Raw genomic sequence first — 22,301 nt, 5'->3', positions numbered from 1 at the left:
TACGTCTCTTTCTTCAAAAGAACCTCCGGAGTCCAAGAGGACAGAGGCGCTTCGAGATTCGAATGAGCTACCACTAACCACAATATCTTTGCAATTCAAATATAGCCATGTATCCAAATTCAAAAGGCTTATTAAATAAGACCATCGCAGACACTGATACCCTCAAGATGACGATCTGGAAGGCGTTTATTAGCAAGCTCACTCAGCCAGACCGTTCGGTGAGGTAAGCAGTTCGGTCGGAGACTCGGAGGAGGCCGTGCAGTACTCGAGTGGAACCCATAGGATCATCCAACCAAGCAGAGTCTTTCCGTTGGTAATTACAGTCCCACTGCGACAGATGTGGAGCCGACGTACGGAATGGAATTCACAAGCATCTTGGTTAGGATAGAGGAAAGTCGAAGATAGAAGGTGTGTAATTATTAGGGTAATGACTCGAGTGTCAATCAGTTACCGCGACCAACTGCCCGATTCTTGGGAGATGATAACGAAAGAGCCATGGATACAAGATAGTTTGCGCCGCGGGGAGCGGCGTGAGAAAATGCGGAGAGCCAAACGCCGAGGCAATCGTGAAATGTGGCCCAAGTGATTGGCCGAGATTCCAGCTGCTTCTGTACTTCCCTATTGATACGGAAGTATCACTCGGAACCTTGGGTTGTTATGTTACTTGGGCTTTTGGAGAATGGAAGGGGGGATAATTTATCTATTGTAGGGGTCCTCCTCCCCCCGGCTTCTTCCTTTCTTCTTCCCCGAGTCTGACCTAAAACTTATCCTCCCTTCCCATTCTTTTCTCTTTCTTTTCCATTTTACTGTGTGAATACCTCCTCTTTCTTTCATTTATCCCTCCATCCCTAATCACAATGGCCTCGGCTGCTCGCTCCGCTACTCGCGCGTTCCTGCGCTCCACCCCGGCGACCTCTTCGTTCCGCCCGGCTGCTCGCTCTGCTCGCTTTGCCCTCCCCGCTCAGGGCTTCCGTGCCTCTGCTCGTCGCGGCTATGCCTCTGAGGCCGGTGAGAAGAAGGGTGGCTCTGGCGGTATCTTCGCTCTGGCCTTTGCCATTGCCGGTGGTGCTGGTGCCTACTTCTACCTGAACGGCGAGTCCACCAAGGGCCCCTTCGTCCCGACCAAGGAGGACTACCAAAAGGTTTACGATGAGATTGCCTACCGTCTGGCCAACGAGACCGACTACGATGATGGCAGCTACGGTCCCGTAAGTTACCAATTGACATTCTTCCCATTGGGTTGAATGGAAGACAACCAAATAAACAAACAACTAACACACGCGATTGTTTCTTCAATAGGTCCTCGTTCGTCTTGCCTGGCACGCCAGCGGTACCTACGACAAGGAGACCGGCACTGGTGGTAGCAACGGTGCTACCATGCGTTTCGCCCCCGAGTCTGACCACGGCGCCAACGCCGGTCTGAAGCACGCCCGCGACTTCCTCGAGCCCGTCAAGGCCAAGTTCCCCTGGATCACCTACTCCGATCTCTGGACTCTGGCCGGTTCCGCCGCCATCCAGGAGCTGGGTGGCCCCGTCATCCCCTGGAGACCCGGCCGTGAGGACAGGGACGTTGCCGCCTGCACTCCCGACGGCCGTCTGCCCGATGCCTCCAAGGACCACCGCCACATTCGTGATATCTTCGGCCGCATGGGCTTCGATGACCGTGAGATGGTCGCTCTGATCGGCGCTCACGCTCTGGGCCGTGCGCACACTGACCGTTCCGGCTTCGAGGGTCCCTGGAACTTCAGCCCGACTGTCTTCACCAACGACTTCTTCCGTCTGCTCGTGGACGAGAAGTGGAACCAGCGCAAGTGGAACGGTCCTACTCAGTTCACTGACAAGACCACCTCCACTTTGATGATGCTGCCCTCTGACATTGCCCTTATCAAGGACAAGGGCTTCAAGCAGCACGTCGAGCGCTATGCCAAGGACAGCGATGTCTTCTTCAAGGAGTTCGCTGAGGTTTACGTCAAGCTTCTCGAGAACGGTGTCCCCTTCACCGTCAAGCCTGAGGACCGCTTCGTCTTCAAGACCTCTGAGTAAGAGAGTTGCTGAGCTTGATTTGGAATGTACGCTTGCCCGATGGTTCTGGGGCTTTCACTTGTCCGCATATACTGCGTTCAATTTCTTTTCACCTGTTTGATATCCGAAATACTGCTCGATCTTAGATATTAGAGATCCTAGAGATAGAGATCTTAGATCGGCCTGAATATGATTTTTAGATTCCCTTTCACTTCGCTCCCGTCAATTGGACTTAGAGAAGCTGATTTAGGAGATGCGCTCGATTTTATTATCCTTGCAAATTAAGAGATGAGAAACTACACTTTGCGTGCTTTGTGTCCAGGCTGACACTACCATTGCTCCTAGGCACTGATCACATACGATTCACACTTCTTCACGTCTTGATTCCAAAACATCACCAAACTTGAATTCCCATACACATACTTCATCATAAAGAGCTCAAATAGACACCTTCAAATCCACCGCATCAACCCAATTCCCATGCAACCCCTGCCTCAACCGAATCGGCAACAGTATCACAGCCTTCACCTTCGTAAAATCCCTCGTATCCACCAAATGCAACTCACTCCCCATACTCTCATAATTATTAACCAGAGCCAACAAAAACCCATCCCCCTCGACCCTCGATCCCTTCCTCGGAATAAAAACCGGCTCTTGCACCATATGCGTCCTACCCGGGAAATAAATCTCCGTCTCCCCTGTTTCAATATCAAGATGCGCAAGACTATTGTACAAAGGATACCCGCCGCCCAGTCTGGGTGCGATTGTTTGGAAATCGGTTCCCAGGGTTGGATCCATTAGGTCCATGAAACAGTGTCGGTGGGGCTGGGTGGCGAAGCGGTCGTCGATGCGGTAGAATTCGGTGTTGTCTTTTTGGAGGATTTTGGGGCTTGGGAGGTGGAGAGCTTCGCCCTTGGAGTTGGGGTCAAGAGTGAAGCGGACTATTTGGGATAGGATGCTGCTGGGCTCGGGGGCGTTTCCGGCGGCGTCAGGCCACCAGAAGAAGACGTTTTTGGAGCTTAGACCCAGGTCTAGAGTTATGTGGCCGTTGGTGTCTTCGTAGGCGTTGACTGTGTGGCCTGGGAAGGAGTTTTTGTATTCGAACCACTGTATATCAGTGTGTTAGCTTCGTGCATGGAAACAAACACCCAGCTTGGAAGATGTAGATGGTAGTATAGGGCTCAACTCACCTTAACGTCCGTTGGCTTCGCTCCACGACGGGGCAAAACACCAAGATAGACTGGCGTCTCCGGACTCCATTGCCAATGCTCACCACCTTGTTTCATTCTCTCAATATCGCAGACCTGAGGAATGATAGGAAAAAGCACCTTCAGCGGATTGAGGTTAGCAAATACCGCAAAAATGAATCACTTACAAGAATGGCCCAGGTAAACCAGAGAGATAGAACTCACCCAATTCTCCGTCACAGCAAAATCATGAATCATAGCAGCCACAGGCGCAACCAACCAAACTACCTCAGTAAACTTTCCATCCGGACTGACACTATAATAGCATACATCCGGGGTACCATCGCCCTTCGCCTCATATCCGAAGCAAATCATCTCTCCCGTCTTCGGGTCGAACTTTGGATGGGCAGTAAAGGTCAAACTGGGGAGTTGTCCCTCGAAATCATACAGCCCTTTGGTTTCCAGTGTAATGGGGTCAAGAGCATATGGGGGAGCGTCTTCTTTCAGAGCGAGGAGCTGCCCGTTGAAGTAGACTACGTTGGTGTTGGCTGTTGTGCGGATTTTGAATTCGACGGCGTCGGTGTATTTGTTGCGGTATTTACCTGTTTAGTTTCAAGGTGATTAGACATGTACTATCTTTGGATATTCGTGGGAAGTAAAAGAATGGAGTTTTACCAAGAAGAGCTCGCTTGGCCTCTCGCTCACGAATGAATTTCTCGGTCCGTACATATCGCTGACGGAATGTTACTGTCCCGTCTTTGATTGTAAAGGCGGCGATGTTGCCATCGCCATTGAACCACTGTCATTTCTCAATTAGCAACCGAGCCAACCTCAATTTAGTATATCAGGAAAGGTATTACCGGATCATCTTGAACAAACGGAGGAAGCTGGGGATCGGGCATCACTCGATAGAATGTACCATCGATCTCCTTGGGAATGTCACCGAGGACTTCCAGTGCCTGAACCTCGCCTTCCATTCGGCAGGGCTTCATGAACCCTTGGAATTGAGGTCGATCAGGGAAAGCATGCTCTACTTTGGCTTCCATGTTGGTTTGAGTGGTCCCTTTCGAGGACTTGCGGTGAGACTTCCTGTAGTAAATATGATACTTGGGGGAATGATGAACTGGTTCCAATTTTAAGGAAAAGTTGAACAAGTTATAAAGATAATTGGCTTGCGTGTGGCCTTGGAGATTCGCGGAACTTGTTGTCGTTCGATATGCCGGGGTACTACAATTTCGAATTACCCCCGACTCCCCGGTTACCCGTACACCCGCACACCCGGTATCCCCGGACTATTCCCCCGCAAATTGGGGAAGTGTACAGGACAGAATAGAACAGGATCAATGATGCCTCGGCTTTCTAGATAAATTGATATCTGGGTTAAAAGGGCTTTTCCATTAAATCTTCAAGAAATATTCGGATTCAGGCATTGTTTCGAAAGAATCTCAGTCGGGTGTTCAGAGTTGACTTTTGTTAACTTATCATCCCGAGCTTCAGTATGGATTCGCAAAAATTACAGCAGTTCTTTGATAGAGTCTCCCAAGTCATTGGGGAAGACAATGTATCTCTTCACGCCTCTTCAGGTGGACTGGAAGGGCCTTCGGGCTCAACAGCCTATGGTGACCCCTTTGCATCCGCCACAAACCGTGACCCCAGTGGAGCCGTGCGTCCAAAGAATGTCGAAGAAGTTCGTGAGATTGTTCGTCTGGCAAATCGGTTTGACATTGCATTGTGGACAGTTTCTCGTGGGAAAAATCTTGGGTATGTGAAGATAATGCAAGATGTCGATGCTTCCCGTCTTCTATCTGAACGTACGAACTCACTTATCCAGTTATGGAGGCTCCGCACCAGTCGTCAAGGGAACTGTTGTACTGGACCTCCATCGAATGAACACCATTGTCGAAATAAATGAAGAATACGGCTATGCTGTCGTGGAGCCAGGTGTATCTTTCTTCGATCTGTACGAGGAAATCCAAAGACGGGGTCTCAACCTCTGGCCCTCTGTACCAGCCATTGGCTGGGGCTCCGTCCTTGGAAACACCACAGATCGTGGGTTCGGCTACACACCTTTGGGGAACCATGCTGAGGCACAATGCGGTATGGAAGTCGTTCTACCAAATGGCGAATTGCTGCGGACTGGCATGGGCGCCATGGAGGGTAGCGAGCTTTTTGCACTCTATAAAGGGTATGTTACCTCAGCCTAATGTTGGATTGTGCTTTGGCTAAATGGCGTAGTGGTTTTGGTCCCAGCGTAGATGGACTCTTCTTCCAGTCTAATCTAGGTAAAGTTCCCCTTCTCCAGAAGAGCTGGGATTGAAAATCGATTGGTCCAGCATTCTGTTCTCAATCTAACTATTCTTAAGGAATCGTCACAAAAGTAGGCATCCAGATGATTCCCGCTCCGGAAGCCTACGCTACCGTCGAAGTCGAAGTACCCCAAGAGTCCGATCTTGTGGCCCTTGTGGGCATATTATCAGACTTGATGCGTCGTTCCGTCATTCTCAATTCTCCATCAATTGCCAACATCTTTCGCATTGCGCTCACATCAGGCGTCGCTGGGGTACAGGCAAGGCTACAAGAATGCATGAAACCAAACAGCTACGTACCCTACGATGTCCTCGAAGAGATTCGTGTAGAGCAAAAGTGGGGTTTCTGGAGGGCATATTTCTCCCTGTACTCGCAAGTTGAGATGCTTCCCGGATTACTCCAAGCAACCCGTCGAGCATTCGACGCCCTCCCCGGAGCTACTATGAACTGGCGAGAGTTCTCCGGAAGACCAGGAGAATCAATTACCACTGCTCTCATCAAGGAAGAAGAAATTCCCCACAGCGGCATCCCTACGCTTGCGCCACTGGCCATTCTCAACAGTCGCCAGGGGCCAGGTAGTCATGTCGACTACTCGCCTCTCTTCCCGCCTTCTGGTCGGGAGCTCTACGAGTGGTATCTCAAAGCCAAGCAACGAACGGTCGATGCCAAGTTTGATTTCTTTGCGGATTTCCACGTGTTTCCCAGATATGTGATTGGCATCGAACTGATCATTTACACTGCTGAGGAAGCGGAGAGGGTTGATCAGCTTATGCGTCATGTTATTCATGATGCGGCTGAGATGGGGTATACAGCGTATCGGACCCATCTTGATTATATGGATGAAGTTGCTTCGCATTTTAATTTCAATGGTGGTGCTTTGAGACGGTTCACTACTAAGCTCAAGGATATCCTGGATCCCAAGGGGATTCTGTCGCCCGGAAAGTCTGGGATTTGGCCGTCCAATAAGTCGGGCTTGCATTCGAAGCCTCGGATGTAGGCAAAGTATGTCGAGTCGTGATTTTTGACAAGAGAGTGCACATATAGTTCAATTCAGATCAAAATTATCAGACATCATTTGTAGCATACAGTGTGTTCGTAGGCTATCATTGATATGGTAATTCAGTTTGACTGAGCATTAATGGTATTGACACCTTTGTTAGAAGTCAGTTGGGAGGAAGAAAAAAGCCGAATCATTGGGAATGGCCGGGGCAAAGTTCAAAGAAGCATCGGAATTAAAGAGGTCTGCGTCCATGAGTTGCCATGCCCATTCACTAGATGGCGAGCCTGAATTTGCAGGAGAGGCTAGATCGGTGGCATGCGCTGTTTCATCCTATTAGCTAACGTTCTTCCTTGAGATTTGCCATGCAAACAGACCTCTAGCATCGATGTTAGCGATCAATTTCGCGAGGATGTCTCGACACCGCATGATGGTTCTGTTGCCGCTATCCAGGCCTCGGAGAATTGACATGGCATTATCGAGAGACGGGCGCAGATCATCGGAGTAAGGAAGCCTGGTAGAGTATAGAGGGTTCTGCTTGATGAATAGAACACCCAATATGACAAGAGAGGCATTGAAAACTAGATATGGTTAGTTTGGATCCCAGTCAGGTAAGTGTGTCTTGAGAACATACTATAGTGACAAGAAAACCACCATGCACCAAGCAGGTTCTGATTATTTGTTGATGCTGCGAGAAGATCGCTGCTTAGTTGGAAGATATGAAGACATGTTCGCACAAGATCCGCAATGAGTGGGAAGCTAGAGTCGAGTAGCCATTCGGATAGGTGCTCATTGGAGCTCTTCCTACCAGATGGAGGGAAGAAGTGAATCAAAATTGTTCGTAGAGCAAGAATTCTAGCCCCGAAATAGCGAAGCGAGAGTAGTACTCTCAGTCGTGTAGTTTCTAGACTAGCTGATGCGTTTTCCAGCAAGTCCTCGGAGGGATTTATTGCTTTTAGATGCTGTGGAAGCCGTTCCTGCCAATGGTCTAGTTGCGATAGCAAGTCAGAAACCTGACTGAGAGTTTCGCTCGTGTAGGCCGGCGCAATAGACCCCAGATTTTGCCCGTAAAGTCGATCAATCGTGTCACCCATAATGTGCGTTAAGGAGCTACAGTATGTCAGCCAAGTTGATGTTGTGAAATCAATCGAATGGTACACATACATCATAGAGTCAAAGTACGTAGAGGCCGAAGCAACGACTTCATCGGCTACGTTACTAAAAGCGAGACGAGCGCAGGGTTCTATTTTCACGTGGGACAATGGAATTAAGGGAGGACGGCCATAACCGACGCTCAATAACCTATTATGGTGTCAATTTCTGGAAAGCAGTCACAAATTCTCGAGGAGAGCTTACCGATCATTCGTTATACACCAATACCACAATCTTCGTCTGTATTCCCGTTCGACCTCTGAAAGTCGTGAGGATCCCGACAGATGAAGGCCTAATTGATAGGACCCCTTGACAGCGAGGCTGTGAAACGTCCAGGCTAGTGAAGAGGCAGGGGTGCCTTCGAGGTAAATCTCCATCAGGAGGAATAATTGTACTATTTTCATCAGTTGGCCAAATGCATGATGTAAGCTTTCAGAGCGCAATGCACACTACATACCCATTTCGACTGAAGGTCGTCCCAGGATCCCGGGACTCACCAGTTCCATGGCCCTCTCATAAAATGTATTTGACTGTTGTGCTCGATCCTGTGTAGGCGAAGTCGGAGTCATCACATTCGTGGTGATGGCAAAGATCATGTTCAAAACACCGAGCCATGATCTTCTGATTTCCTGAGGTCCCTCGGTTTTCATTCGGGATAATGTTTGTCGAAATGAATCCTCATGAACACAGGGGATCATCAGATTAACGGTGTTAAAGTATAAATGAAGCATCTCCTCTGCTGCATCCCTGGGAGGAAGTGCGAACGGGTCAATCGTGGTACTCCGGGAGTTGTCTGATTGATCCGTGCGAAACGGCCACATGAGGAATGAATTTGAATCATTATTACCAACACTTTCCGAGCTGGTATTTCCCGGCTCTGGTAATGTTCTAGGCCCGTGTCCCGCTGACTGGACGGTTGCTTGAACGATTGAACGTAAGAAAGCCACATTAGATGAGTTGCCTGTGGCCGATCAGTCCATATTCAAAATTCCAAACCCCCGGATCGTTTGAATATGCAAGAACATACCGAAATATTCATCTTCCTCGGCACCATCTCGAAGCGCAACTGAGCCCATCCCATCGACCCCATCGGATTGATCAGAAACCCTCGACATACTGAGCACAGGAGCAGTTTGCGGCGTCTCTTGCTCACCACTCCAGGAATCTCTGCATCTTGCCTTTGATTGTGGCCTCAATCCGCGTGGTTCATCTTTAAGCGTTTCTGATATGGGATTACTGGAAGGTGATTGAGTGTCTTCTAGCGATGCTAGTCTGCGCTCAATGGCTTGGAGGCGCTGCTCTAGAGCGGTAGCTCGGTCATTTCTAACGAGTTAGCAAATATAAACCAATCTGATTGTTCACGTTAGGCAAAAGTTAATTCGAAATACCTAGTATCAACTGGAGCTTCCCTGGCCTCGGGAGCTGAACGATCAGTGCAAGGCAAATCATATTGGCAATCAACTTCCATCTCCTCGCATGTGGAGCACGGATTTGCACCATTGCACTATCTCGAGAGTAAGTCCTCATATATCACATCGAATAATTTAGAGAGATATACTGCTTGGATTCCACATACCCGGGATTTCCGTGACCGACATGGCCGACAAGCCACCGAAACTCGCTTCCTCTTGCGGCCCAGAGGCCTGCTGGCTTTGATGGGTGCATCTATAGCATTGTGTTCATCTGGCATAGCGAGACTCTTGGGATGATGGAGATTCCAAAAATTTTGAAATTCAGAGTGCTGCCAGGGTACCGTTTGAACTTTCCGGCTACAATCGTCATTGGCGTAAGTGGATATTGGGACTAGCAATCGATACAAGAGGTCAGGAAGGATAGTGGCATTAACGGAATCAGCTATTGCCACTCTACACCGGCTTTATGCCTCCTCCATATTCCGGCCGTTTTGCTATGCTCTTACCATTTACGAACATTGGATATTTTGCATTTGACAAGGTTTATTCGATCCAAAGCCGACTGTAAGACTCGGCTATCATGTTGTTTGTGTACTGCGAGCGGGCTGACGAAAAAACCTTCAATACATAGTCCCCACATCCCCAGCTTCCTACCTTTCCCCGATATCCCCGCAGAACACAAGTTGCTCTAACTCCACACGCACGAAAAGGTCTTTTCGCGCAGATTCTGGGTCAATTCACACTGTTCAGTACAAGGAGGCTTCGAAGCACCTTTTTTGGCCCCTGCCACTAATCGTCCACGCGAACGCAGTAACCCAGGCCCGATCAGTCACACAATTCCTGCCGGCATTCCTTTTGTCGTGAGATCATGTTCCTAGGAACAAGATCGAGTGCATTCGCGTATCAGATCTAATTCCATTTCTCGCAATCCTTCACATATCCAGTAGTCGAATATGCCACATCTCTGCTCTCCTTAGCATCTGATTTCAAACCATCGTTTTCTTCGTGTGGCCTCGTTTTGCGTGATCAAATTTCACGGTATGACTGCGCATCTTCACACGCATGCGCCTTCTGCTTCCAGACGGCGCAAGACCTCTAGTAGAGTGTCCATCATGGATGAGATTGCGCTGCTGATCTGCGGTTCATCCTGTTCTTGAGACCACTGTCCTATTTGACTTTCTATGGGCTTCAAGTCACAGACAAGATCCGCATCGGTCATGTCGTTTAGTCGCGGTCGAGGTAGAAGGCTAGGCAAATGGTACGTTGAGGAAAGACCATGAATATGCAGGCAGTTTGGCTTATAGAGTACACCGATACCTTCAAGATAGGATCCCCACTATAGCAACAGCCTGCCCACCGCCCAAATGAAGCATTTGTTAGCGCACCGGTGCCTAGAGATCTCGGTGCACGTCAGGTAGCGAAATTCTGGGCGATTGAATCTGACAAGGTTGAATCCGACCAGCTTTCTTTGGTGTGAGGCTCATGGCATCGCCTGAATCACTAGGCAATGCCAACCTCATCAAAGGGTCCCACAAAGTCGAAGATAATGTGAAGTTTTACCGAGGAATGTAAGACTTAGGCAGTGGGCTATGGAGAGGAGTAGATACAGGTACAAAATTCACCACAACTTTCGGGTGCTGTCATAAAAAACTAGAAAATAAATAAATTTCAACATGATGCGTGTTGTCTTTACCTGGATCGATGTTGAGATTCATTCAAATCTGATTCGCAACTTCTAGTGTCCTCGTGGAAAGATGGCTGGCTATGTACAAATTCATCCCAGCGGCAACTTTTTGGGCCGATCTTTTTTGTTCCCCGCCGTTCGTCGACCCGCCATTTTGCTCTCTTCATGCACGTTGCGCAAAGAACACCACCGTGCCCTTGACTCTTCTCCCTTACACTAGCAGCACAAGCGATCATTTTTGCTTTCTGCACGTGGTCCGCCCGTTTCACTCGGCTTTGCGACGTGCGCGAAACCTGGAGAACGTCTCGACTGGTAGCCAGCCCTGCACTACGCACGACGAGTCGCGACTCGAACCTGACGAGACACGAGAGTACCCAAGGAATTCCCTTGATAATGACGAGGACGACACCCACCCATGTGGACTACTACCAGATCCTCGGTATCCCCTTCAAAACCTCGTCGGCCGCCCTGTCGAAGCAGCAGATCAAACTCGCATACCACAAGGCCCTTCTCAAGCACCACCCCGACAAGGCAGGTGCCATCGCACAGGATGCCGGAATAAACGGACAAGTTTCCCGCGATCGGGTCTTCTCTCGGTCGGACGATAAAGCCGTGAACCCGCAGGCATATACCATTGACGAGATCACGACCGCATACAAAACGCTATTTGACCCCTCGCTGCGCGCAGAATATGACCGTACCCTGAGACTGGACCGTCTGAAGGTTGCGGAGCGAGAAAAGACGGGTGACGTGTTTCATACTGGGCTAGAGATTGTGGACCTGGAGGATCTTGCGTGCGAGGAGGATGGCGAGTCCGGGGCCTGCTGGTACCGTGGCTGTCGGTGTGGCGATGAGAGAGGGTTTCTGGTGACGGAGGATGATCTGGAGAGGGAGGTGGATCATGGCGAGATTGTTGTTGGATGCCGTGGGTGCAGTCTTTGGCTGAAGGTGCTCTTTGCTGTTGAGGACGATGGCTGAGAGAGATACTTGTCCTGCACCGTTTTTCAAACGTCAAACATCTTGATGTATGAGCCGCCACTCCCTTTGGCATCGAACGAGTTAGTTCGAGCCCATCCCCATCACGTCGCGATGAGGGATGAGGAAGCCAGATTGGAAGGGCCTGATAGAATTCCAGGCTCTCTCGCTTCCCATCCCAACAGTCGGGCCGGTGGCTTAGCGAGCAGTCATGGCCATGGACATATCTCTCGACCACGGATATGCTGCCAGCTCCTGGCTTTTCCGGCTCCTGGAAATGATGTCGCAGTGCTGGTCGCTCGCAGAGCCGATCGGATTCTAACAGGATTCCAGGACAAGGCCTGAACAGCCCGATGTATCTCTCCGACCAGGTCATGGACGGGCATTGGTGTGGACAGAGTCTTTTAATGTCTGGTATATCAATTACTGGTCGATTAGACTAGATATAGGTAGCATAGGTTGTGAGGCACAGATACATAGCATGAGGTCTTTTGATCCACTCAATATACGTTATCTTCTTACTCCACTAAACATATCCGATCATTTTAGTGACTCTCGTCGGGTCGTTAGGCTAGCGTCTCTACCAGGTAGGTGGTGGACGTATGTTCGGAGCGTAGTAGGTAGATATAGTACGGGGTTCAGTGGTAGTTTCATGTGCATTTCCCGTCTAGGCTCATTTAGCGGATATATATCCCGCATAAAATCAATAACGAAAGATACACGAGTCAAATTTCTTGAGTTATACTGGATATCGAGTGAGTGCTCTAGAATTTTGCATCAGAAAATTCATCCGTAGCATATGCCAAGAGCATAGTTCATGGGATTGGTGATATTGTCTCAAGCGCCCTGTTGATGGAGGGGCGGGGATGACATATTTGGGAAAACGGGCAAAACAACCTCCTCCGACTCCCCGCCATCTCTTCTTTCCTACACACCCAACCTTCACCATGTCCGTCATCAACATATCCTCAACCAATCAGTTCAGCGCACTTCTGAGCTCCTCACGCTTTGTCGTGGCCGACTGTAAGTGGTGATACTCCCGTGGCCGAGTTCGCGATTCTCCCAGCACCCCGCTTCCTTGTTGGAATCACCACCGCGCAGAGAATCCAGAGAAAGAAAACACTGACTGAGACCCGCTGTCTGGAATATAGTCTATGCCGACTGGTGTGGTCCCTGCAAAGCTATTGCCCCCGTCTACGAGAAGCTGGCGTCGCAGCTGTCCCGCCCGAACCACATCACATTTACCAAGGTCAACGGTGATCAACAGACAGAGCTTGCGCAGGCATACAGTGTCCGAGCGTACGTGGAATGATACAGCTGCCCTAGACTACCTATGTGAAATACGAGACATGCACTACGAATGAGACTTGCTGACTGTTCCCCGATGCGCTACAGATACCCTACCTTCATCGTCTTCGAGCATGGCCGCAGCATCAAGACCGTCGCCGGTGCCGACCCCCAGAAACTGAGCGAAGTGATTCGGAGACTTGCATCGGAAGCAACCAATTCCGATGGCGGATCCGGCGAGGGAAGCGGTGCGACCTGGCTGGGGGCCGAGGTGGCCGCGCGATACACCGACGTGACGGACCAGGTTGATACCAAGGGATTGGACCTGCTCAACCGGGACAACCAGTTTGGGGAGCCGCGCGTGTTGTTCGACACCTCCAAGCCCTCAGCTCTGGCTGGCAAGGGCAAGGGCAAGTCCGAGGGCAGCAGCAGTGGTGCCGACTGGGTCGAGAGCGACACGGACGAGCAGTTGATGCTGTACCTGCCCTTCCAGTCGAAGCTTAAGATTCACTCCCTCCATGTGACATCCTTCCCTCCTGCTGCCGGCGAGAGCGACGTTGATGACGACGAGCTGCCCATGCGACCGCGCACCATCAAACTGTACACCAACACTTCACATGTTCTTGGATTCGAGCAGGCTGAGGACACGAACCCGGAGCAGACGATTGAGATCAAGCCAGAGCAGTGGGATGCGAAGACGGGGACTGCGACGGTTGACTTGCGGTTCGTCAAGTTCCAGAACGTGACCTCGCTGGTTATTTTCTTCGTGGACGGCGAAGGCGAGAGCGAGAAGCTGCGCGTGGATCGCATTCGCCTCATTGGTGATGCCGGCGAGAAGCGGGCCATGGGCAAGCTGGAGAAGATTGGCGACGAGCCTGGCGAGTAAAAAGTGATAGACACTGGTTGGACAGGAAGATTACATTTTATTTTTTGAGACACTTTGGCATGGTAGACCTTTTAGGAGAGCGATCAATGAACGACAAGACCAGATATACCAAGGCGAAGGGGACGTGAATGTTCCTCGAGCCGCAAAGCCACACGTTACGACCGTCAAGAAAAAGCTACAATGAACAAGATCGGAAGCTCTGAGAAATCTCTTTTCATATTTATAATTTTGACTGAAACTATCTGAAGATTTCTATATGGCCCACCACATTTGAGGGCATATAAAAATGAAATGTCCGATCCCAAACCAAAAGGTCTCATCCTTGAAAAATCAGAAAGACCTATAAAGTAAGAACCGGTGTGCAATTCCGTTCGTCTGTGGCGCAACCGACACCTGGTAACATCACTGAAGGCCTCTTTGACAAAGGCCGTGGACTGTCCAAGCAACACGGGTAGGTATTAAATTTGAAGCTGCGCCGCCGCACGAAGAAGAAAAGAAAAGGAAAGAGGAAAGTTGTCTTGCGAGCGAAGAATTTATGGCCGTCGGTGGATGCTGGCCGGAAAATAACTTGTTCCGGGAAGTCTCGGTTGTTGGCTAGCGCGGTAGCCTGACTGCCTTAATTTAGTGCCTGAGGTATTGATGCAGGAACCTCGCGTATTAGGTAAGCAAGTTGAGGTGGAACAATTTTTTTCTGCAAGGAACAAGCCTCTTCTCTTCTTTTTTTTCCTTTCTCATATATTATTTTTGGCTGATGATGAGGATAATGGAATATATGATAGGAAGAGACTGACTCCCACTGGGAGCGTGATCTTACAATAAACCATCCACTGAGGCCATTTCATATTATTTTCCTTGCTGTCGTGTTAAGAGCATCGTGCTGGCAACAGTGCTGGCAAAGTTGGTCAATCGGAGCTACAAGCTGTCCAGCTGGGTCGAATCAGATATCAGAGTTTTCTTCTAAAGCTCAGGCCCCTGTCAGTACAGCCATGTGCGCATATTCCATGCCGCATCTGCTAAATAGCATTCAGCGTAGATAAACTGGACACACCGCAATCGTTGATCTGATCATTGCGTGTCGTGAATGGCCTGTGGATGGAGCAATCCTCAACCCACGTGCAACCACACAACCATGGCCATTGCAAGCTTGGGATCGGCTCAAGCTCCATATTTGGCATTTGCAAGGTCCTTCATGTTGAAGCAACTTGAGCCCGCGCTGGAGTACAGACAGAGCTTCGTAGCGTACCATGCAACAGGCTCATCTGACGCAATCATACAACTGAATCCATTGATGAACATCTCGGATTCTCTGGGTCAGCATATTACCAGACCCGTGATAGATTCTTCTGCACTCGCGGGCCGGAAACCGAAATATTCAAAGGACCCAGAGAGAATTTCGGCACAGATTCCGAAGTAACACTCCCTTTGGCCGAGAAATAAACGAGCACACCGGCTTGATGCGGCCGGCATCGCTTGGATGCGACGATTTTGTACTCCCTATGGAGTCGACGGAGTCCTCCTCTATAGCAGCCTAGCATCCCGTACGGGTCCCCAAGACCACCGACCCTGCCGAACGGCCCGCTCGATCGTGCCATTCACCTTATACAGTAAGAGCCTCGTGGGTCTGGAGGCCTGGAGCTGCTGGTTCGGTGGTGCGAGCTTGCGAGGAGAGATTTTTCCTTGTTTTCGACTTTCCCTTCGTAGACAATGGACATTTGAATTCTTGCTCCACTGGAGGTTCGGCGGAGAGAGCGCTTGTCGTCCGATCCATTCAGTGGGAACAGGAATGAAGCAGTTGCATCTCGCATCCGAAACAGTATTTGCTCGGCTGCCCTATGACGTAAAAAAACTGTCGTCGGCTCCTAGATTCTCGAGATTCACCCGCTGGCCGCGCGATATGGGTTAATTAGTAGTAGCGCGGTTGGCGCTGTCGAGAAATGGAGGTGTCGACATTGAGAAGATTGTTCGCGTTAGCAAAGAGAAATGCTAAATAGTGTAGTTATGGAGTTTTGCTTTTTTTTTCCCCTTGCAGATAGCTGATGTTCTCTTTTTGCTGCTCAATTTTTTTGTAGACCCGCTCATGGCCGAGCTCGATACGGATATGGTAGCCAGTACGCAGCCGCAATGGGCGCACGCTGGTTATCTCTGTATCCACTGGGTGCTGCACGTGTAGAAATGTCAGTTATCTGGCAGGACGGGACGCAATGACCTGAAGAAATGTGCATTGAAGTTAGAATGGAAGAAGCAATTCACTAGACCCTTAGCAAATGCGCCCAGTGTGGCTTTTACCTTCCAGAAGAATCTCCGTGGCCTTCTGGTTCATTTCACGTTAGTCGTGGTTAGCACAACGTGCTCGAGGAATTGGTCAGGAGCTGACTCGCGAGCCGCGATCGAAAACACAGGGTCTTCCATACATAGGCTTTTGGCGCAGGGCAAATTCAGGTGACCCAGATAGCAAGCCAGATCACCAAAATTAATACTGTAGCCTGCACTTGCTTCTGCAAAAGAAAAGCTTCACGGCTTCATTCGGAGATATCCAGAATGACATGCTTTTCATTCCCTATCGGCTCATCGTTCCAGGTTGAGATTGCGATTTCGACCCAATCTCCAAACCAAAATAGCGGATCAGATCCGCGGAGAACAGTGGCTGCACGATCTTCGCTTGCAACATCGCTGAAAAAAAAGCAACCATAATTTTCCTTATCATTACGTACATTTTCTGGACCACAGGCGAGGGCCTATGATCTTTGTGGGGATCCTTAGTTCGCCCGACCAGCTAGGCATGGAGACTCGGAGAGAGGAATCTGGCATTCCGAATGGTTTAGCGATGCAACCCGTGCCTTTATGATAGGGCCACTTCCTTGGCTGTGCCGTGCCTGGCCAGCACTATCTGATTAGAGATGGAGACGGGCCGTCGATCTCGATCGCGGGAACAAGGGCTACCCACGGCACGGCTGAGATAAGTGCACGACTGTGTTGCGTTGCGTGCTCCGAGCTTTTTGTTTCCGGGTGTACTTACTGTATTGTACGGAGGTCCATCCAAAAAGTATTGCGCAGCGCACGTACCACCATTATATTACCACTAGCGTTATACCAAGCGAATACACACAATCCCCCTGAATAGAATAGCCTTCATCTTCTGTCTACTACCTATCTACTACTACTGCTGCCTACATCTACCATTATGCCAAAACAATCAACCCTTGCTGATCGTGTGACTGTCGTCGCATTAAGGGCGTATACGACGAAAACGTCTGCTGAGATCGCGAAGATAGTAGATCTATCAATTGCTACTGTTAATCGTATCTACGCGCGCGCGATAGAGCGCGGTTTTGACCCAATCCATACAAAGATCACCGACGAATACGTTCAAGACGGTGCTCGCTCTGGTCGGCCAACTAAGCAAGATCCTCAGACGGTTAACACTATTCTGTCGAAGGTGCGCCTTGATCGATTTGGTCGAGAGAAAACATGCGCTGATCTTGCTGGAGAACTTAGCCAGGAAGGGATCGAAATTTCATCCTCTACTGTCTGGACTATCCTCAGGAAGGCCGGTTTACGCAAGACGAAACCGACGAGGAAGCCTGGACTGACGAAGAAGATGCGCGCTGAACGATTAGCTTGGTGCTTAGCTCACGAGCACTGGACTCTTGACGATTGGAAGAATGTGATCTTCTCTGATGAAACCTCGGTTATTCTTCTACATCGCCGTGGTGGTTATCGTGTTTGGCGTTCTAAGGATGAAGCATTTCTACGCTCGTGTATTCGTGAGCGTTGGAAAGGCTCTTCTGAGTTTATGTTTTGGGGCTGTTTTACCTACGATAAAAAAGGCCCTTGTCACTGTTGGTGCCCTGAAACTGCTATACAAAAACGTGAAGCAGAGCAAGAGATTGAAGCTCTTAATCAAGAGATCGAACCAATTCTACGCGAACAGTGGGAGCTAGAGACTGGCGTACGGCGTATCAATCTTCGTCGACAGCCTGCTGGTAAAAAGCCTACCTGGAGATTCAATAAGCAGAATGGAAAGCTTTCACGAGGATCTAAGGGTGGAATTGATTGGTATCGCTATCAAAAGATGATTCTTCTACCAAAGCTTATTCCTTTTGCTAAGGAATGCGCTACAACGCGGCCAAAAACGATCGTACAGGAAGATAAAGCTCCAGCGCATAATCATTATATTCAACAGCGAGTATTTGATGCAGCTCAGGTGCAGCGATTAGTGTGGTGCCCAAATTCGCCTGATCTCAATGCTATTGAGCCTGCGTGGCCTTGGATGAAACGAAAGACTACTAGAAAGGGAGCGCCTAAGTCTAGACAGGAAGCTATTGCTATATGGAATAAAACCTGGCAAGAGCTACCGCAGGAAAAGATTCAGGCTTGGATTGAGCGTATACCCACGCATATCAAGAAGATCATTGAATTAGAAGGGGGGAACGAATATAAGGAAGGCCGGTAAATTATACTATGTAGTACGTTAATGTAATTTAATGGTGGTACGTGCGCTGCGCAATACTTTTTGGATGGACCTCCGTACAGAGTGTTGGGTAGTATTTTTTCTTGTTCTGTCCGAGTGGATGCTTTTCTCCATACAACCCAGACCCAGAGACTGTGAATTGAATATATTCGAACGCGATATGGGCAGTGTAGTGTGCACGGTATAGGCTGCAATTCCCACTACAGCGGGAGATTCACAAAATAATGGAGTTTGAATTCGGAGAACGGCGATCAAGTAAAGATCTGCTCTCGAAGAGAAACAGAGATCGACTACAAAGTAGTGCCTTATTATATGGCGATAGTAATACTTGGGTCGCAATGGTCTTCGTCTTGGCTCTCTCCATCGAGGGTGGACTCGGGGATTCTCCGCCTCAGGTTCACATGAAACAGGGCCTGCGGAGCACTTGATGCTCGATCGCTACAGCAGATTGCGACATGGGCAGATCATTGGGGGAGACGGCAGAACATCACGACCCAGAGGAGCCAGAGTGCGGCCTGGGCTAGATAGGGTTTCGGTTGAGTTGTGCGGGAATCGTATCATTTTGGCTGGAGAGATTCGTGCCAAGGAGGGGGGGATCCAGTTGGTCCCAGAGATCGCGGCAGGCGTAGCAGACGGAGGTCCGTCTCAGAGTCTCAGCTGTGGAGGAGCGGAGGAACAGAAAGTGAGACGAGCGTCGCTGGGTCCCTCGTTGCCGATGGTCTCACGCAGGAACAGACAAGGATTCATGGTTCACGTATGGGACGGGACGGACAGTCTCCGTTTGATTGGATGGGTTGGATGGAGAAATGGAGACTGTTCCGGTTCCTGAGAGTTTGTGAGGGCGAATCCACGGATTCGGTTCCCAGCAGTGCGGTGGATGGTTCGTGAGAGCGGGTTCCCGGCCCGTGTTGGCGCGGGTTTGGGATGAATTGGTATCCTTGTTATCAATAATTGTTGCCAATAATATGTATAGTACATCCGTAGTATTTGGTAGGATGTTCTCCGCACCGTACAGTAAATACTAAACACCCTCCAGAATCCAGATGTGAGCCACACGCCTACCCCATCGCGAAATTTTGGGAAACCAACATACTTGTTTGTTGGCTGAACTATGTTGATGGTCATGCATTTACGATCGCGGAGAGTCGGAGCCAGGCCCTAATGCAGGATAATGCCCTTCGGAAGGATGGGGGTGTGGCTCGGAGTCTACTTTCAACTTTGAACTCTTTTTGGGTCGCCACGAGCTGAGGCCTGCAGAGCCTTTTCTCCGCATTTTTGAGGCCCTTGGGAATTGATCGATGCCGAGTACGAGACTGCAATCTGCCATCGGGAGCCCTGGACTATCGCGATTACTATTTGGTTGGTTTGTCGTTCACCGGCGATCCAGCGACTATTGGAACGAGTGGAACGGGTGGGGAGACAACTATTCCTAAAGAGTATGGCGAAGCTTTCGCCTTCACAGGTGAGGCAAAATACGGTAGGTAGTTAAGGTACATTGGGGTTGCAGTAGTGCAAACTTCGCGCGATGTCCTCAGTCTATCGCAATAACACACGGAGTGGCGAATTGGCAATTATTCGTTCAGGTCAAACTTTGTTCTCGTACCTGAAGAATTGCGTGGTTTGTTTTTGCGGAGAACAATGTTGTTAGGCCAACCTTGCCACGAAGTTAGAGTAGAATAGTCTAGCATCGAGAAAGTTCCATAGTTCCATTGACTTTCATAGCGTCACTGGACCAGAGGCCAAGGAAGATCCAGTCGGGTAGTTGGTCCCCATCACGATTCCCCAATGTTGCATAGCTCAATTCCAATTTCACGTGGACCGGACTTGGTACTGTCAAGATAGGCAGCAGATCCTGCCAGAAACCAACATTGGCCCCATATTCACGTCTTTCTAGGTTCGCTACAATTTGACCACAGCCAGTGGCATCTTCGAGCAGTGACGGGCTGTAACGGGCGAGAGGTCCAAGTGTAAGTTCAAGCACGTTGTCCACGTTGTGTCCCACGTTGTTGTGTCCCACGTCGACGTACCGAATGGAAAGTTACATGCGATGGCGCAGGGGAAGAATGAGATGGGGGGAAAAGAGGAACCATGCTAAGCAGCTAGACCAATCCCCCCAGGCACACCAGGTATTAGTTAGCCATGGGAGAACTGCCGGGTCACTAGGGACTGGATGCCTGGTTGGGTCTAGCGTCGGGAGAATTAGCCAGTTGCACGAGTCCATCAGGGTCGCCAGGTCCAGCAGAGTTTGGGCGATCGATGCTAATCTTCTGGAGTCCGGAGAAATGCTGCGGGTACCGAGGGTCGTCTCCCGTACCTACGGCCTATCATTGTGAAGAGGAACAGGCTAGGAGCGAGTATCCTAGTCAATAGTAATGTCCTCTAGCAAAGTAATATTGGTCGTTAGTAATTATCATGAATCAGGAAGTGAAGTTGACACTCTACTACAGGAAGTAGTATCTACTCCATACTGTAGTTGGAACTTCGGAACTGGCCGCGGGACAAGAAAAAAAAAACTCAAACTCAAAATGTCCAATGTCCACTTTCCACCCAAAGTTGAGATTAGAAGCTCGTTATCATTTTCCGAGCAGTGGATATTCCCTGGACACACTGGATTGGCCTGGACGGAAGCTCAGCGTCTATCTGTACCAAACTGTGGTTTGAGTCCACCTCAGTACTACCTTCTGTCCACCAAGGAGAGGTCCGAGTGACGACATATATCCCCATTCGGGCAAATGAATTAAACCCAGCCGATACAACGGGGGGCTGGGAATGAAGCAGATGAACGTGAATGGTCATCGTTACAGACCGTCCCATGGATGCAACAGGTTAGCCGAGTCTCTCTCCCCGCACTTTCCTGCTCGCTTGGACCAGTTTTGGCGCCGCAAGTCTAACCACAGTACAGGAATGTTCGGAATCGATAGGATGCACACGTGCAAATCGGGGGACCTTGGGGCGGGTGAAAGTGCGTATTTTCATCGTACGCTATCAGGAGATAGGCAAAGGATTGCCACCACAAATTAGAGCGGGCTAAATGCGGTAGTTTGGTCTGGGGCTTTGACTTCCAGCGTGGCGTAGCCAGTGGCAAGTTGGCCAATTGGTCTCGTCTGCTAAGCCGTTGTTAAGCAACGATCGCGCGATATTATCGTCCAGGGTAGCATAGGACGGAGTATACATTGATTAATATCTGTGGTATAGATGTGGCAACTGTGTGTGTGTATGTGTGGTCCCAGGGACAGAAAAAGAAACGGTGGAACACCCGCGAGGCGAGACACTGTCAGAGCATCGTCGTAAGCTGAAGGAGAGTCTCAGAATCTCAAAAGGTGAGAAACGTACATAAGATAACATTGATGGGAAGTTGTTCCACCACAACTGATTACCCAATTAGGACGGGCATGCATCTGTAGGATGAGAGTCGCTAGTTGCCTTGTTTCACCGCAGGGCCGGGCCCTAACTCATCTCCAATTATTGGTTTATCTACTCCAGGCAAAACAAAATATATGCAATATATCACCTTAAACAAATGACAACCTGTGGTCGGCAAGAAAAAAGCAAGTTAACCACGAAACGCCAAAGCCTAGAACTATGATTCCATCTTATTCCTATCATATCGCCTCTTGCACGCACTCCCATCAACTACTGCACACCGCTACAACAGCCAGGCCCAGTGTCTTGGGAAAGAGGGTCTCGATTTTTGCGACCGGATCGTGGGGCCTAGCCAAGACCCCGGCTTGCACTAGTGTCCACTGCAGCCTCGAAAACGCGTGTTCCGTCCAAGACGCTAGCGATGATACGGTGAACTCGACGTGTTTCAGATTTCAAGCTTGTCGGCCAACGTCGTGCGGAAAGGCCCGACCGAAATAATTAAACATTTTTGTTTTCTCTAGCTTTTTTAAAAAAAAATGACCGCTAACACCGGGTGCT

The 22,301-nt window shown here is 49.7% G+C and overlaps 6 protein-coding genes across 6 annotated transcripts; 4 read left to right on the top strand and 2 right to left on the bottom strand.

Annotated features, from left to right (window-relative positions):
- Window positions 1-857: 857 nt before the first annotated feature.
- On the top strand, window positions 858-2,229 carry N7473_007776 (peroxidase; the record flags this gene model as incomplete). Its single annotated transcript, XM_057153716.1, has 2 exons — window positions 858-1,208; window positions 1,300-2,229. The coding sequence occupies 2 exons, from the start codon at window positions 858-860 to the stop codon at window positions 2,041-2,043; spliced, it is 1,095 nt and encodes a 364-aa protein (XP_057008054.1). The 3' UTR covers window positions 2,044-2,229.
- A 231-nt stretch (window positions 2,230-2,460) lies between these two features.
- On the bottom strand, window positions 2,461-4,255 carry N7473_007775 (carotenoid oxygenase family protein; the record flags this gene model as incomplete). Its single annotated transcript, XM_057153715.1, has 5 exons — window positions 2,461-3,129; window positions 3,213-3,350; window positions 3,435-3,811; window positions 3,885-4,008; window positions 4,070-4,255. The coding sequence occupies 5 exons, from the start codon at window positions 4,253-4,255 to the stop codon at window positions 2,461-2,463; spliced, it is 1,494 nt and encodes a 497-aa protein (XP_057008053.1).
- Window positions 4,256-4,707: 452 nt separating this feature from the next.
- N7473_007774 (FAD-binding oxidoreductase) lies at window positions 4,708-6,513 on the top strand (the record flags this gene model as incomplete). Its single annotated transcript, XM_057153714.1, has 4 exons — window positions 4,708-4,970; window positions 5,041-5,394; window positions 5,445-5,491; window positions 5,573-6,513. 4 exons carry the CDS (start codon window positions 4,708-4,710, stop codon window positions 6,511-6,513), a joined length of 1,605 nt encoding a protein of 534 aa, XP_057008052.1.
- A 159-nt stretch (window positions 6,514-6,672) lies between these two features.
- On the bottom strand, window positions 6,673-9,447 carry N7473_007773 (fungal specific transcription factor domain-containing protein; the record flags this gene model as incomplete). The annotated part of the gene is made up of 10 exons (XM_057153713.1): window positions 6,673-6,836; window positions 6,891-7,094; window positions 7,148-7,623; window positions 7,678-7,815; window positions 7,870-8,059; window positions 8,123-8,626; window positions 8,693-8,988; window positions 9,054-9,087; window positions 9,242-9,330; window positions 9,419-9,447. 10 exons carry the CDS (start codon window positions 9,445-9,447, stop codon window positions 6,673-6,675), a joined length of 2,124 nt encoding a protein of 707 aa, XP_057008051.1.
- Window positions 9,448-11,154: 1,707 nt separating this feature from the next.
- Window positions 11,155-11,739, top strand: N7473_007772 (diphthamide biosynthesis protein 4; the record flags this gene model as incomplete). Its single annotated transcript, XM_057153712.1, has 1 exon — window positions 11,155-11,739. The coding sequence occupies one exon, from the start codon at window positions 11,155-11,157 to the stop codon at window positions 11,737-11,739; it is 585 nt and encodes a 194-aa protein (XP_057008050.1).
- Window positions 11,740-12,565: 826 nt separating this feature from the next.
- N7473_007771 (thioredoxin-like protein 1) lies at window positions 12,566-14,385 on the top strand. Its single transcript, XM_057153711.1, has 3 exons — window positions 12,566-12,759; window positions 12,888-13,035; window positions 13,132-14,385. Exons 1-3 carry the CDS (start codon window positions 12,603-12,605, stop codon window positions 13,907-13,909), a joined length of 1,083 nt encoding a protein of 360 aa, XP_057008049.1. The 5' UTR covers window positions 12,566-12,602; the 3' UTR covers window positions 13,910-14,385.
- The last annotated feature ends 7,916 nt before the right edge of the window (window positions 14,386-22,301 follow it).

The sequence above is a fragment of the Penicillium subrubescens genome, assembly GCF_028828155.1.
Source record: "Penicillium subrubescens strain IBT 31985 chromosome Unknown utg000005l_segment0_segment0, whole genome shotgun sequence".
Lineage (NCBI taxonomy): Eukaryota > Fungi > Ascomycota > Eurotiomycetes > Eurotiales > Aspergillaceae > Penicillium > Penicillium subrubescens.
This window is presented reverse-complemented; position numbering and strand designations above follow the sequence as displayed.

Bases quoted from the DNA above. Each gene is read 5' to 3' on its own strand.
- N7473_007771 (XM_057153711.1), top strand. From the start codon at position 12,603: ATGACATATTTGGGAAAACGGGCAAAACAACCTCCTCCGACTCCCCGC. The intron at 12,760-12,887 runs GTAAGTGGTGAT...TCTGGAATATAG, and splicing joins ACGCTTTGTCGTGGCCGACT to TCTATGCCGACTGGTGTGGT. The intron at 13,036-13,131 runs GTACGTGGAATG...GATGCGCTACAG, and splicing joins CAGGCATACAGTGTCCGAGC to ATACCCTACCTTCATCGTCT.